Source organism: Oryzias melastigma, linkage group LG4 (genome assembly GCF_002922805.2).
Source record: "Oryzias melastigma strain HK-1 linkage group LG4, ASM292280v2, whole genome shotgun sequence".
Lineage (NCBI taxonomy): Eukaryota > Metazoa > Chordata > Actinopteri > Beloniformes > Adrianichthyidae > Oryzias > Oryzias melastigma.
Window position 1 is genome coordinate 1803682 of NC_050515.1, and position 15257 is coordinate 1818938.

A 15257-nucleotide genomic window follows, 5' to 3' on the forward strand; every position below is an offset into this window, starting at 1 on the left:
CTTTACAGTACGCGCTGGTTTTAGAGCGCACATACTGTACACAGATGATGATGATGGCATCGGCTGAAATGTGTCTTCACAGCTACGGCACGTGCATGAAATCACACACCATGCCCCGCTAGCCCGCTGACGGACGGCTGCTCTAAATAGGTCATCTATGGAAATGCCAGCCTGTCAGTTTACATCAATAAATTCAGAGTCTGCACCCTGTGACCGAAATTACATGGGCCCTGCTTTATGGAGCAGTAACGGCATAAAAAGCGGATCTGAACTACATTTCAACTGTCTGCTTGTTTGTCATGTTTGTGCTGAATTCTAGCAGTTTTTATGGACATTTTTTAATCTCTTAAAGTTAAAATAATCTCTGGATAAAATCAATCTAACAAATGTAGAAATGTCCTCTGCATTTTAATAATTACAGGCTGTCAATTTAAAAAAATGTTAAAGGTCAATTTTGACTCTAAACTATCAAATTTGTGTCTCTTTATAAACACTTGCTGGTTGATTTTTAATACCTGATTTTGATTCCCTTTAAAATGATAAAACTCTTTTTTTTGGAGTTTGAGGGGTTTTAAATCATCAGACTGTAGTGATTTACAGACTGTTGCAGTGAAAAAGGCAGAAATACTCGAACTGTTTAAGCCTTCAGATCCTTTGGGAGCTCAGAGGATGTTCCACATCTTTGTTTTTTCTCACAGTCATTACACAAACTGGAAATATAAAAGAAAATGTGTACAGTATCTTAACATACAGCACACATTTAAAATAAAATAATTGTTATCGGCTAAAATATGTTTCTTTCAACCATTAAATGTTGAAAATGTTGACAAACAAATCTAATTTTTGGTGAAATCCTTTTTTACTTTGATGGGTTTGGCTAAATTTGTGCATTTAAAAACGTTATTTTTGTCATTTTCCTTTAAAAAAGAGAAAAAATATGAACACATATGTGAGATTTGCTGTTTGGCTGGAAACAGGACTCAGATATGTTGGATGTTCAGGTGGGAGAAAGAACTTCCTGAAAGAGATTTACCGAACGCAGAAATATTGTTCTGAAGTTTCTTACCATTGTAGCAGGTGCTGAAAAGAAAAAAAAGATGTATTGATTATAAATAATCCTCTTTTATCTTTTTTATATGTGACTTTAAAGCAAACCTAGTTTGTTACTCCACTTTCCTGTCAGAATTAGTTGAAAAAAACATTAGAAAGTTCATCCAAGTATTATTTCAAAAATATATATTATAAACTTCTGATTATATTATCTTACTGTTGATGTTTTTTGTGCTCACAAAGTACACTACTGGGTTAACACTGGATACATTTAAAAAAAATCAGACAGTAAAGTTAAGGAAAATGTTCTCTCTGGTCTGCTTTAAAATTGGTCAAATTTAAAATGTACCTAGTAAAACACTGTTATTAGTCGCGATGATCACAACACAGTCAGATTCATTTTTTATGATCGATTGACGGCACTAATAAAAACTAAACGTTTTAAATGTACAGTTTTGTGTGTGATTTCATATTGTGATTATTCACAGATAATAAGTAGTCGGCGAATACTGTAACTAAAAAAAAGTTTTATCGCGATTAATATTTTTCCAGGTTTGTGATTAATTAGTTAAATTTGTTTAATTGATTCAGTTTAATTGATAATCGTTTATATTAATCAATATATTAGGCCATTACAAGTAAAATTATTTGTTTGTTAGTCCTTTATTTCAAACAATACATAGAAAACAATAAAAAACAACATTTTTTTATATAAATGATTAATTAAAATAAATGACCTCAATATGATGTTCAACATGGAGTGTTGTAATCCTACCCCCTAACAAAATACAGTAAACGACAATATAGATTTAAGTACATATTTACATTTATATCTATTTTCTATTAGAAGTAACTGCTAACAGAACCGCAGACAGAGTAACAGTTGGAGCACAAACATAAAAAATATGTTTTTAACTTGAAAAGCCTGAAGATTCAGTCATTCTTTTGTTTATTTTGAATGCTGGTGATTCGTTTGAACGAACCGAATCCACAGCAGGATCAGAATCTAACTTTTTGTGGCTTCTAGATTATTATAGAAGATATTAAAAACCATGGATTCAAAGAGATTTAAATTCTACATTTCTGTGATAAGTGTTAATTCACTCCAGTGAGATGAAAGGCGAATGGAGCTTGAAGACTTTCTTTATTATTATGATTCTTCTTGTTGTTTTAAATGCACATGTTTAGTTTCACTGTCATGGCGTGAAGAGTTTGATGCTGCTGGAGAGACTTCTCTTTGCCTCGTGAAGCTTGCGTTGAACGATCGTCGGTTGTTTCTGTGAACGTCTGGATGCAGCGCTGCCTTCCTCCCTCGTGTCCTCCAGGTCGCGGTCGAGGTGTGAACTCTGTCGGTCGCTTGTCTCTCACCTCTCTGGTTGCAAATGAACTCCATCAAAAGCAGATTTCCTCGTCTGTGATGTCAGGTCACTTCTGATCACATTTCCTTCTTCAGACTCTTCAGGGCCGATGAGCGCCGCGCACGCACACCCTCCCCCTCCTCCGATGGGTGGCATGGTGGGCCACCCGTCCGTCATCAGCACCTCCCGGCCGATCCAGTCCCCCATGTCCGGCCTGGGCCTGCCCATGAACGGGCTGGCCTCTCCGTATCCCGTCATCACGTCGTCTCTGGGATCGCCGTCCGTGTCGCTGCAGTCCACCCCCAGCATGAACTTCGGACAACTCAACAGTCCACAGGTGAGAAAAGGAACCTCGGATCAGTTCTAGTAGATCAGGGGGTCAAAGTCAACCACACGGGGGCCAAAATCCAAAACACACCTGTGGACGCGGGCCGAACATTTATTGAACATCTAAAACTACATTTTTAAAACTTTAAATCGTAACTTTTTAAAATAATTATGAACTAGATATATATCATTACCTGTGATAATGTTAGTGTGAATGCTGGAAGCTGAATTTGGGCGCTGAAGATGCTGAAATTGATAGTTAAAAATGCTGAAGCTGATAGCTGAAAATGCTGAAGCTGATAGTTAAAAATGCTGAAGCTGATTGCAACCTAAAATATTAGCTAAATGCCAAATTAGTCTGAAAAACAAACTTAGGATAGCCAAATCAGCTAGCATGTTACTGAAAAAATAGCGAAACTTTAAAAAAGCCTCAAACTAAAAAAAAGCCTAAATTAGCCAAAACAGCCTTAAAAACTTAAAAAGAAAAGCCTAAAATAGCTAGCATGTAGCTTAAACATTAGCTAAACTACAAAATACCCTTAAAAATCTTAGTAAATGCCAAAAAAATCCAAAAAACTAGCAGAATGCCAATTTTTAAACTTTAAAACTGTAACTTTTTTACATAATTCTGAATAATAAAAAGGCAGGAATATTATTCCAGAATAACTCAACTTAAACATTAAATAACTTTAAATATTTTACTCTCCATAAAAATATTTATTGTCAAAATTATACAAGTTAGAAATGAGAAAAAGATAACATCGGGTCATTAAAATGATCTGGAGGGCCGGATAGAATTACCCGGAGGGCCGGATCCGGCCCCAGGGCCGTGACTTTGACACATGTGTAGTAGAACCTCCTCTGTGGGTTTTATTTAAAGCTAGTTGTGTTTTCTCAACATCTTCTTGCATTTCTGACATGACCTTTTCCTCTGAGTAACTCTCTGGATGGAAACTGTCGACGGCTTAGATCTGAAGTCAGGAATGCAGCTAAATTCAGCTTCTTCCTTTGGTACGACCCACATCCATTGAGTCCGACATTCTTCGGCTAATTTACGCTCTTCATTCGGGGAGACTTTTCCAGCTCCTAGAAGTCTTTGTCATCTCTCTCCCCTTCCACTGACCTCTAAACTCCTCCCCCTGAGGTCATCGGTGACTCGTGAACCGTCACTGTATGCAAAAGCATCAGCATCACCTCTGTAACGGATAACTGGAGGACAGAGAAGAACTGTCCTTTGTCTTCGCTGGTCGGGCCATCCTCTGGTCTTTGAGGAGCTGCATCTTCTCACTGTCACAGAGTGTGACTCACACTAGACCGCTCTGGTGTTCATGGAGCACAATAGACCAGGTCGGACCAGACCAGGGTTTGGCTTTTTTCTGCTAAAGCTAGAAGCTAAAATCTCAGCGACTTCGTCCTGAAGGAGATGATAAGCTTTACTGTTAAATCTCTGTTAAATGACACGCCTCCTGGACTGAGCTTTGCTGTAGCCGAAGAAGATGCATCTCTTCTCCAATGAAAATCCTGTTTTTGGCATGTTTTTTCTCATAAACATAAAATAACTGAAGTATTTTTTATTCAAATTGTGTTGGATCAAGAGCAGAAAAAAACCTGCGGTTTTAAAAAGTTTAGGTTTACGATGCAGCGACTGTGATGGGCGGGGCCAAAGTCTCCCACTTGTAAACAAATAGATCCATGAATCCATGAATGTCTTTGTTTTCCTGAAATCTGGATCAAGCCTGTACGGCTGGAGAACTCTGATGTCGCTTATGCTATGCTAATGCTAGCTTGGGTTTGTGAGGAGCTATAAGCTAGCAGCAGAGCGTATAAACCAGCGGTCTGCAACCTTTAAGACTAAAAATTGTCTAATTTCTTACAGACCAGAACCCACCGAGAGCCACAAAGTCTCACTTTATTGTTACGAAAATGCACAATATTTATGTTTTTTGTCAATTAATTTTATAAATGTAGCTTAAATATGACAATATTTACATTACAACAGTGTCTATATGTTTATACGAACAAAGGAGTTGTAACTTTGTTTAGTTTTGACAGCAGCACGCCCTGGTTCCTTTCAAAATAAAACCCAGGCTGTGTCAAAAAAGGTCGTTTTACGTAAATCAAAAATGCAACACAGTCAAAACTGTTTTTTATCATTAGGATTTTGGTGAACTACTATTGTTTTTCCCCCTTTTTTCTCTGAGATATAAACAACATTTTAGTAGAATCTATTTATTTAAAGAAACTCAAAACATTTAGAATAAACTGAGCTTTTTATTGTCCTTCTCTAAGATGTGAGGCACAAAACACATAATTAAATCCTTTTAAACAGCATTTGTTTAAAGCTTTAACCACTTCAGTGTAATTTAATTTACCAAAGAAAACATTTGGAGACTTTTGTTTGAGTAACTAAAAGCAGAAGATTTAAATCATATTTCTATAGAATTTCATGCAGTAAAATAACAGTTTTTTGCTGAGTTGTTTATATGTTAAAAATCTAAACAGAAATTCCAAAACTTAACTAACCTATCTATTAAGTATTAAACCGTTATCATTTTTCATTGAAGCTAAAGAGCCACATGTGTCTCCGGAGCCGCAGACCCCTGGAATAACCAATGGGAAGTTAGCGGTGCTAACTTTTGTGCTAACAGTCCCACTCACAACTCAGAGGCGAATTTCCAATGAGCTCCTGCCGCTCTACAGAAACTATGTCTTAAAAAAAAGGACATATTTTTTTTAAAATGTCATAATCATAAAAAAAGAGAAAACACTTGAAGCGATTTCACAATAGAACAAAAATATAGTTGGAGTAGAACTTTAAAACATTTCGAACAAACGTTTGCTTTCAAATGTTTGTTGCTCAGATGTAACGTTTCCCTCTGACCCAGTAAAGACTCGACGAGAACTCGCGTTCAGGAAACAGCTTAGCATGTGTAGAATAAAGAATGTATGACGCATCAATAATCCATACGTGTTGCTTTCAGCTCTTCTGCTGCAGCTTGCAGTCGGTCTGAAGCTGTTAGCAGAACGTCCGATAAAGACCCGGATCTTCAGTCTGTGTGGGAAGAACCGAATGTTAGGAGGAAACTCACCTGTGGGCAGGTGCACAGGGGAGGATGTTCTATCTAAGACTGTCAAGGCAGGAAATTTAGTCCCTTTTCATAAAGTTAACCCCAAAATAAGACAGTTTTACCGACTGTTCTCGTCTGTTCAGCTCCAGTCGGCTGTTACAGGATCCTCAGAGTGCACGGTGTAAATAAGTTATAGGGAGAGCCTGACCGACTGTGGGAAGAGTTTCCTATATGCTAAGATGCATTAAATATAACGAGCATGAGGGTTCAGAGAGGTCACTCTCACTCCTGTCCTCTATAAATAATCTCACAAACACAATGAGAGACACACAACATGAGGGGAGAAAGACTTTTTATGACAGAAGCCACATGAAGTCTAGTGGGAGTTTCTCCTCAGATGTGTTTCCTTGGGGGCCCTCTGCTGGCACATGCTGGAACTGCGCCGTGTGAAAGCAGCATTTCCACCATTAGTCAACAAAAAAAAACCTGTATGACAGGCCTTAGCCCCTCCCACCACGAGCATGTGATCACATGCTGGGCCACTTTAACAACAAAGCGTGTGGGTGGAAGGGGAAAAAAAGTCTTCTAGCGGAAGACAAATCGCAAAAATAAGTGAAGGCAGAGAGTGTCATAAGACGGCTCGACACTTCTCACTTCCTCTCCACTTCCTCCTCCTCCCTGTCGGCTCCGTTCTGCCTCTCCAACTCTTTGTTCTTATTTCCTCAGATGAACTCCATGAACAGCGTCAGCAGCTCCGAGGACATCAAGCCCCCGCCGGGTCTGCAGAACCTGGGGAACCTCAACTACCAGTGCACCAGCCCGGGGGGGATGTCCAAGCACATCTGCGCCATTTGTGGGGACCGCTCCTCAGGTAGGGGCTTTAAATCCAGACAAACATCAATCCTGGTCAGGAATGTCAAAGTGACGTCTAGCTGGAGCGGAACGCTGGGCGCCCGCGTCAGGAAGCGTGGCGTGTGGCGAGCAGGTGGGACTGATGCGGGTTTGTGTCCCACAGGGAAGCACTACGGCGTGTACAGCTGCGAGGGCTGCAAGGGCTTCTTCAAGAGGACCGTCCGCAAAGATCTCAGCTACACGTGTCGAGACAGCAAGGAGTGCCTCATCGACAAGCGCCAGCGGAACCGCTGTCAGTACTGTCGCTACCAGAAGTGCCTGGCTATGGGCATGAAGAGAGAAGGTGAGGGAGACCTGAGCTCCTTCAGATGAAAGTGAACAGGTTTATGGAGCTGGAAACGTGTTTTCAGAGTTATTAGTGTTGTAGCAAAGCTTTATTAAAACTGTGAACATTAACGCGTTAACGCATGTGATTAATCAAACAGAATTAACACGTTATTTAGGCCTCCGCGGCGTGTTTCTGTTCAAAAGCTGCAAAATCTACCAATAAAACATTGTGTAATAGTGATTAATCAACACAGAAGTGTGATTAATCAGATTTTTTATATTGATTGTCAGTTTTAATTAAAAATAAACTCTCTAAATGTACAGTTTTGTGATTATATATTGGGATTAATACGTGACCTTGTGGTAGAGCCGGGGGTCAAACTCGATCGGACAGGGGGGCAAAATCCAAAACACACCTTAAGTCGAACAGGATAAACATTTATGGAACACTCTAAAACTACATTTTTAAAACTTTAAAACCGTAAATTTTAACATTATTATGAATTACATGTAGTGTGACTACAATAGTGTGAATGCTGGTAGCTGAATTTGGCCGCTGAAGATGCTGAAATTGAAAACGTTACACCTAATAGTTGAAAAGGCTGAAGCTGATAGCCAGCTAAAATTAGCTAAATGCTAAATCTGGGTTAAAAAGAAAAAAAACTTATGTTTGCCAAAACAGCTAGTGTGTAAATAGTAGCTAAACAACAAAACACCCAAAAAAACTTTTAAAAATTCTAAATAACCCAAAACAACTAGCGCATATATATTAGCCTGACTCCAAAATGGACAAAAAAAATTGGAAAAAAAAGTCTAAATTAGACAAAAACAGCTAGCATGTTGCTGAAATATTAGCTAAACTCCCGAATAGCCTAAAAATAGCCTAAAAAATCTTAATACCAAAATAGTCCAAAAAGCTAGCAGAATGGCAACTTTTAAAACTTTAAAACTGTAACTTTGTAACATAATTCTGAATAATAAAAAGTCAGGAATATTATTCCAGAATAAATCAACTTAAACCTTAAATAACTTTCAATATTTTACTCTCCATAAAAATATATTTTGTCAAAATTATACAAGTTAGAAATGAGAACTCAAGATAAAATCGGATCATTAATGACAATAAAATAAAATGATCTGGAGGGCCGGATCCGGCCCTCTGGCCTGGACTTTGACACATGTGGTAGAGTGTCTGCCCTGAGATTGGAAGGTTGTGAGTTCAAACCCTTGCCAAGTTATACTAAAGACTCTAAAAATGGGAACCAGTTCCTCCCTGTTTGACACTCTGGATTTGGGGGTTAAACCACCCGATGGTTCCTGAGCGCGGCTGTGTCTGCAGCTCACCCCTCCCCCAGGGTCAAATGCAGAGAACAAATGTCACACTCCTGTGTGTGACAACTGATGGGACTTTCATTCTGACTTTACTTGCAAAAAAGAAAAAAACAATAATAATAATTGCGATTAACTTTTCCTATGTTTGCGATTAATTAGTTAATTTTTTTAATTGATTCCCGGCTCTAGTAAAAATTTAAAATCTGAAGGTAAAACACAACTTTTCTTGATCATTGTTTGGATATTCATCCCAGTTTGGAAGTAAAATATTAAAAAATGTTGGAAAAAATCCCCAAAAAGAGTAAATATAATGTTTATACTTATTTTTTGTATCTCTTCCTAACTATTTGTTGGAACATTTTTGATATTAAACCTTAATTATATAATGGTTTCGGGTGAATACTCGATTCTGATTGGGTGTTGATTAAAAGTGATAAACCGCGGTGATGATGCACGCCTAAAAAAAGAAGTCCCGGTCTCACAACCCAAATGTTCCGTATCACTGCGCAGGATTCTGTAAAACGAACTTCTGCGGTGAGAGGTGAACTTCCTCTCTGAACTGATGCTCTATTTAACCTGCTGTAAAACCGGATATTTTCTCTATATAATATGAATCCAACGTGTCTCTAACTTTGTTATCTGCTCGTTTGTGTGTGCAGCGGTGCAGGAAGAACGGCAGCGTGGGAAGGAACGCGGGGAGAACGAGGTCGAGTCGACTTGCAGCTTCAACGAGGAGATGCCGGTGGACAAGATCCTGGATGCTGAGCTGGCGGTGGAGCCCAAAACAGAGACGTACAGCGACAGCAGCTCCGGGAACTCCGTAAGGATCTCAGCTTTTACAGAAATTCAGACAGAATTTGAGTCGTCAGGATGATGAGTTTGACTGTAGATATTATAACTAGTGCTGTCATGTGATTAATAATCTAATTAAACTATTATAAATGATTAATTGCTGTGAAAAATCTCAATTTAAAGTATTTCCATTAAACTTTGTTATGTTTTGGTGCAGTAAAAAGTTAAAATACAACTAAAAAAGTGGCTAAAACAGTTCCAACTTTTACTTTTAAACCACTAAAAGGATTTTTTTTTCAATCTTGAGCAATTAGGAAAAAATAAAAAAACAAGAACCAAACATCAGGTCTAATTTAACACATCAAAACAGCTGGAAAACTTTAATCCCAAAATATTGAACACAAACGGTATTTTTAATATACCTTAATCCAGTTTACTGTCCCATGTGATCAGCCGTCCATGGACCCCATTCATTTATTAAAACAAACCCCTTGTTTTGGGTCAGTTCTGTTTAAAACTACAAAGTCGCACGCTGATGACATCACAGGTGCAGACCATAATATTAATGGACAGTTTCAGGTTACAGAATAGTTTAATATTGACTTATTTCTGTTTTTCTAATGTATTCCCCTGAAAATAATGATGTCCAGGATCCTGTTCTTCATAAAAACTCTCAATAAAGTTTGTTAAAAATAATAATATTAATATGCGGACACAGATACTGTGTTCATAAAGCTAAATGGTTTAACTCCAAACCTACATTCCAACATTTTATCAGTTAAAAGAATCGGCTCATCAAACTGCTTCAAAACAAAAAGGTCATTTGTAAAAATGTAACATTTATTGAACCCTGAAGGTTATTGGATTGATGTTTCTTTTCTTATATATTATTTACATTTAAATATTTTATGGTTTTTTTTTTTTTGCAATTTACGTACATTTCAGTCCCCCTGAAACGTTCACTTTGTTGTTGTGTTCTATTGTTTGTCAATAAATTTAGAAAAAAGAATAAAAGGAAACATGCAAAAACTGTCCAAATTCCTTTACTATTAAAAAACTACGCAGGACTATGTAGAGTTTGGATTTGAAAAGGAATTTAAACATCAAATTCATAACTTAAAAAGCAAATTTTTGTTTTTATTTAACCTTTATTTTATCATGAAGTCTCATTGAAATTCTAAGTCTTTTTTAATGGAGATTTGGTCTGAAAAACATAAAAACGATCAAGTAGAAATAAAATACAATTAAAATCACGATAATAATCATAAGTAATACAGTCAGTTCAAGAGTGTTTATTTCTTTGAAAAACTTCAGAAATATCTACTTTAAAGTAATTAAAGGGAATTGGGTCACATGAGGCGAAGCGACCAAGACGCAGACGAGATTTCATCTGAAAAGTCTTCAGGAATAGATTTAATATTTGAGAACCCAACAACAGTTATAGATTAAAAATAAAAACAGACTAATGTTTCCGTCATTAAGGAATCGCCGTCATTAATGCAACAGTTTGACACCTGAATTATCACAACCTGCTTTTAGGTTTTTGCTCAACTGATCAAAAGCTGCGTTCCTATTGGCTGTGAAATTGCACAAATTAAATTTGCAAAAATAAATGGAAATTTGTCAATTTAAATTGATCTAAAACACTTTATTGTGGTTTTTGAGGTGAATCGAACAGGACATATTTTTGCAAAACTGCAACGGAAATTCAATGAATTGAATGAATGTTGGACCAACGGTGATGCGCTGCCGTCAGCGGCGCCGCAGGAGCTCCCATAATATCACCGCTCATCAAAAGCTGAGCGTGTCATGTCGAATTTTCCTCTATGAAACTACGATTTCCCAGAATCCCTCCATCCATAGTCGCCCCAGGTAGCTCGCCGCTCCATGACCTTAATGAGACGCCGACGTCTCCTTTGATAGATGATGAGCTGTAGCAGAAATCTGAACGGATCTGCTGAAAGTGTTTTTGAATGACTTATCGTGGATTTAACGGGTTTGATTTTTTGTCATTTCTAGAATTTTTATAAAGTTTTGATGGAAATGCAGCTGCTGAAATCATTCATAGAAACATTTGACTGTAACTGTTGTCGGTAGAATATTAGTTTCAAAGAAACAAGCAATAAAAACATGAAATAACGACTTCTCGGCCTCCTCCAGACCAACGACCCCGTCACCAACATCTGCCAGGCAGCAGACAAGCAGCTCTTCACGCTGGTGGAGTGGGCCAAGAGGATCCCGCACTTCTCCGACCTCCCCCTAGACGACCAGGTCATCTTACTACGAGCAGGTAGGCGACCGCCAAAACCAAAAAGACACGTCTGAATGTTGGCAGCAGAAACCCCGGATTTTTGACATTTTCATGTTTATTGCAGCTTTCAAACCAAATATAACTGAAGTATTCAGCCTTCTTCCTCAGCAACACTGCCCTCTGCTGGCAGCTCCGCAGACCTGAGCACAGAGTCCTGGAGTTTGACGGGTTTTGTTTTTTGGATCCAGGCTGGAACGAGCTGCTCATCGCCTCTTTCTCACATCGCTCGGTCACGGTAAAAGACGGCATTCTGCTGGCGACGGGGCTCCACGTCCACAGGAGCAGCGCCCACAGCGCCGGAGTCGGGTCCATCTTTGACAGGTGAGGAGCTCCCAGGTGAGCTGCTGTGGGCTCTGCAAAAATAAAAGCTCCACGTGAAGTCAGAAAAACAACGACTAACCTGGACTGAAATGTACTTCATTAAAGGAGGCTTTGTGTAACAGGAAGTAGTATTTTGAAAGGGTGATTTGGTGTTCTCCACGATTTTTCTTAGGAGTTTCTTTACATTCACGTTGTAGTTTTGTTTTTTTATAATGTTTATGAATATCTTTAATCCTCATTCATGTTTTTATTGTGTTTTTGTTGTTCATTTCAAGTTTTAGTCTAAAAAATGGCTTTTTAAGAGAGAAATTTATCACCAGAGAAAAATGATTAAAAATTAAATTTATCAATTAAATTAATTAAAAACTTTTGGCTAACTCTGGTTTTGATGTAGAGTTATTTTTAATTTAATTTTATTTAATTTTATTTAATTTTATTTATTTATTTATTTATTTTTATTTTATAAACTAATACAAAATAAATAAATAAATAAATGGTGTAAATAAAATGTTACATATATGTTACATACATACGGTGGCCCTGAAGGAAAAAAATCACATTAACAAATCACTCGGTACAAAACATTTTTTAAAGATCACAACGACAAAAAAAAATAAATAAATACATCTGAAATTAAGACAAAATTCCATAAATTTGGTATTTATTATGGCTTCAGGTCAGATTCATTTTGGTTAAAATGATGGACAAACTTCATCACCCAATCAGTGATGTTCCACAGGACTGACCTTTTCTCATTCTGTTTCGTTTTTCTAACTTTCTTTTGTTTGTTTTCAGGAAATTATTTTTGCTTTACGCTTTAGTTTCTGTCATTTTGTTTAATTTTCTCTATTGTAATGCCTTTTTAACTATATTTTTGCTCTTTTAATTGTCGTTTAGATGAAAAGTTTTTGCATCAACTGACTTGTTGATGTGATTTGTACCTCAGGGCCACCGTACACACAGTCTGGGCCTCTAGAGGTAACATGATAAAAATCCTGATGGTTCCGTTTGAATCCTTGAAGAGAAATTTTAGTTAAACACCTTTCTAAGTTTCCTCAAACGTCAAAAAGCTGAATCGAACTTTTTGAACCAAACATTTGAATCCTTCGTTTCTGCTGGATGACATTAGAAAGAGGTTGTAGTTTTTCACACGATGGCAGATCAGGAAAAACAATCGAGTTTCCAGGACTTTCGACGGCTGATCTAAAAGATATTGTCACCGTTTCGTTTTCTGCTTGTGTAAAATGAAATCTCAGCAGCTAAAAGATGATTTGTGGATGTTTCCTGCAGGGTCCTGACTGAGCTGGTCTCCAAAATGAAAGACATGCAGATGGATAAGACGGAGCTGGGCTGCCTGCGGGCGATCGTCCTCTTCAACCCGGGTCTGTCAGCCCTCCGGCCACCAAAAAAAGCCTTTCGGAGACGAAGGATCTCTGAGACGGATTATTGTCAGCACACTTGAACATGGGTTTGACTTTGTTTTAGACGCCAAAGGCCTGTCCAACCCATCGGAGGTGGAGGCGCTGAGGGAAAAGGTTTACGCTTCGTTGGAGGCGTACACCAAACAGAAGTACCCAGACCAGCCCGGCAGGTAGGACTCGCTCCGGCTGACAGCAAACATCCATTTCTAACCCTTGGTTCTCTTAAAGGGGATTCTGACTGAAAAATCAAGTTTAAAAAAGTGTTTTAAGGTTTCAGAAACTGGAAGGAGAGGGATTGTACCTTTAAAACTTACTTTAGTTTCCCTAAAAACCTTTTTTTGGGGGTGAAACTAGTTTATTTTTCACTAAAAACAAAAGAAATGTGTCTTTTTGAGTTGCAAATCTAAAAGTTGCCTCATTAATATATTAAAAAAGAATACAAAATCTTGTTTTAAGAGAATGCTTTGACTCTGTTCTCTTGAAAGTTTGCCATCTTGCCCTAAGAAGGACTTAAAAGTGACTTTAAATCGCAGATATATCGGTAAATCCCTGATTTATTCGGTTTTGTTGCATTATTTGCAGGTTCGCCAAACTGCTGCTGCGGCTGCCCGCCCTGCGCTCCATCGGCCTCAAGTGTCTGGAGCATCTGTTCTTCTTCAAGCTCATCGGTGACACGCCCATCGACACCTTCCTGATGGAGATGCTGGAAGCCCCGCACCAGATCACATGACACCAGTCCTTCCCGCCCCCCCACCCCTGTACATAACCCCACACTGTGAGCGTTTGAGGACGGAGAAATTGTAAAGCAAATTATTTTGTACCAAGTAAAATGTATGTAATAAAATGAACAGTTGTGGTCGTGGGGACAGTGTTCTGTTGAAGCAAATTGTTTTAGAGTTGTTAACAGATTTTTGTAAATAGTTGATTTCAGGTGTTCGTTTTAAAAGCAAGACGATATTTCAAACAAAGGAATCATATTTTATTCAAAGAAAATTGTGCAAAAACAACAAAAAAACATACATGCATTTCATAAAAAATACATTAAACAATTCTCACAGAATAAAGTTATTTAAAATATAAAAGAAATGTGTTTTTGTTTCATGTTGTCAGAAGAGCTGGATTTGCAGTTACACGGAATGCCCACTAGATGGAGGCATTTGGCTCATTTTGTTCACAGAGAAATATTTTTTTGTGTGTTGAGAAAGGAAACAACCACCCAAAATTCATGATTATGATTACACAAAAAGATTGCCACAAATGTATTACTTTTAAACCACATTAAAAAATAAAAACTTTGGATTAATGTTAAGCAATAAAACCTGTAAATAGTAAATTCTCTAGAAGAGTCCAATATTTTTACACATCATTTTCACAAATAATTCATCCGATTTGTGGTAATTACATTTTGTTCATATATAAATTGAATATTTTAAATGACCAATAAAAGTTTGTTTATGTAATGGATCATTATCCTTTGATGCCAAAATATAAAAGAAATCTGTTTTTGGTTCATGTTGTTTCAACAGCTGGATTTGCAGTTACACGGAGTGTCCACTAGATGGAGGCATTTTCTTTTTCATTTTGGCTCATTTTGATCACAGAGAAATATTTTTGTGTGTTGAGAAAGGAAACAAGCGCCCAGAAATACATGATTATGATTACACAAAAGGATTGCCACAACGTTGCACACTTTTAAACAACATAAAAAAATAAAATAAAATAAAAATTTGGAATCCTAATAAACAACAAAACCTGTAAACAGTAAATTCTCTCGAGGAGTTCAACACTTTTACACATCATTATCAAAAAAAAAAAAATCATTCTATTTGTTGTAAATATTTTTATAAATATATAAAATGAAACGTTTCAATGACCAATAAAAGTTTGGTTATTTAATGGATCATTTTCCTTAGATGCCAAAATATAAAACAAATGTGTTTTTGTGGTTCATGTTTCAACAGCTGGATTTGCAGTTACTTGGAGTGTCCACTAGATGGAGGCATTTTCTTTTTCATTTTCGCTCATTTTGATCATAGAAAAAAAACTTTTGTGTTTGTGAAAGGAAATAACCACCAAAAATACTTGATTATGATTACAC

At 37.4% G+C, this 15257-nt stretch overlaps 1 protein-coding gene across 1 annotated transcript in view; it reads left to right on the plus strand.

Annotated features, from left to right (window-relative positions):
• Positions 1 to 14976, plus strand: part of rxrgb (retinoid X receptor, gamma b) — a 40506-nt gene extending 25530 nt beyond the window's left edge. Inside the window, exons 2-10 of the mRNA XM_024279382.2 lie at positions 2504 to 2745; positions 6530 to 6674; positions 6819 to 6998; positions 8974 to 9134; positions 11267 to 11396; positions 11606 to 11738; positions 13029 to 13120; positions 13224 to 13329; positions 13742 to 14976. Coding sequence (XP_024135150.1) covers positions 2504 to 2745; positions 6530 to 6674; positions 6819 to 6998; positions 8974 to 9134; positions 11267 to 11396; positions 11606 to 11738; positions 13029 to 13120; positions 13224 to 13329; positions 13742 to 13889 — 1337 coding nt within the window. The 3' untranslated portion in view covers positions 13890 to 14976. The remainder of the gene's footprint in view (positions 1 to 2503; positions 2746 to 6529; positions 6675 to 6818; positions 6999 to 8973; positions 9135 to 11266; positions 11397 to 11605; positions 11739 to 13028; positions 13121 to 13223; positions 13330 to 13741) is intronic.
• The last annotated feature ends 281 nt before the right edge of the window (positions 14977 to 15257 follow it).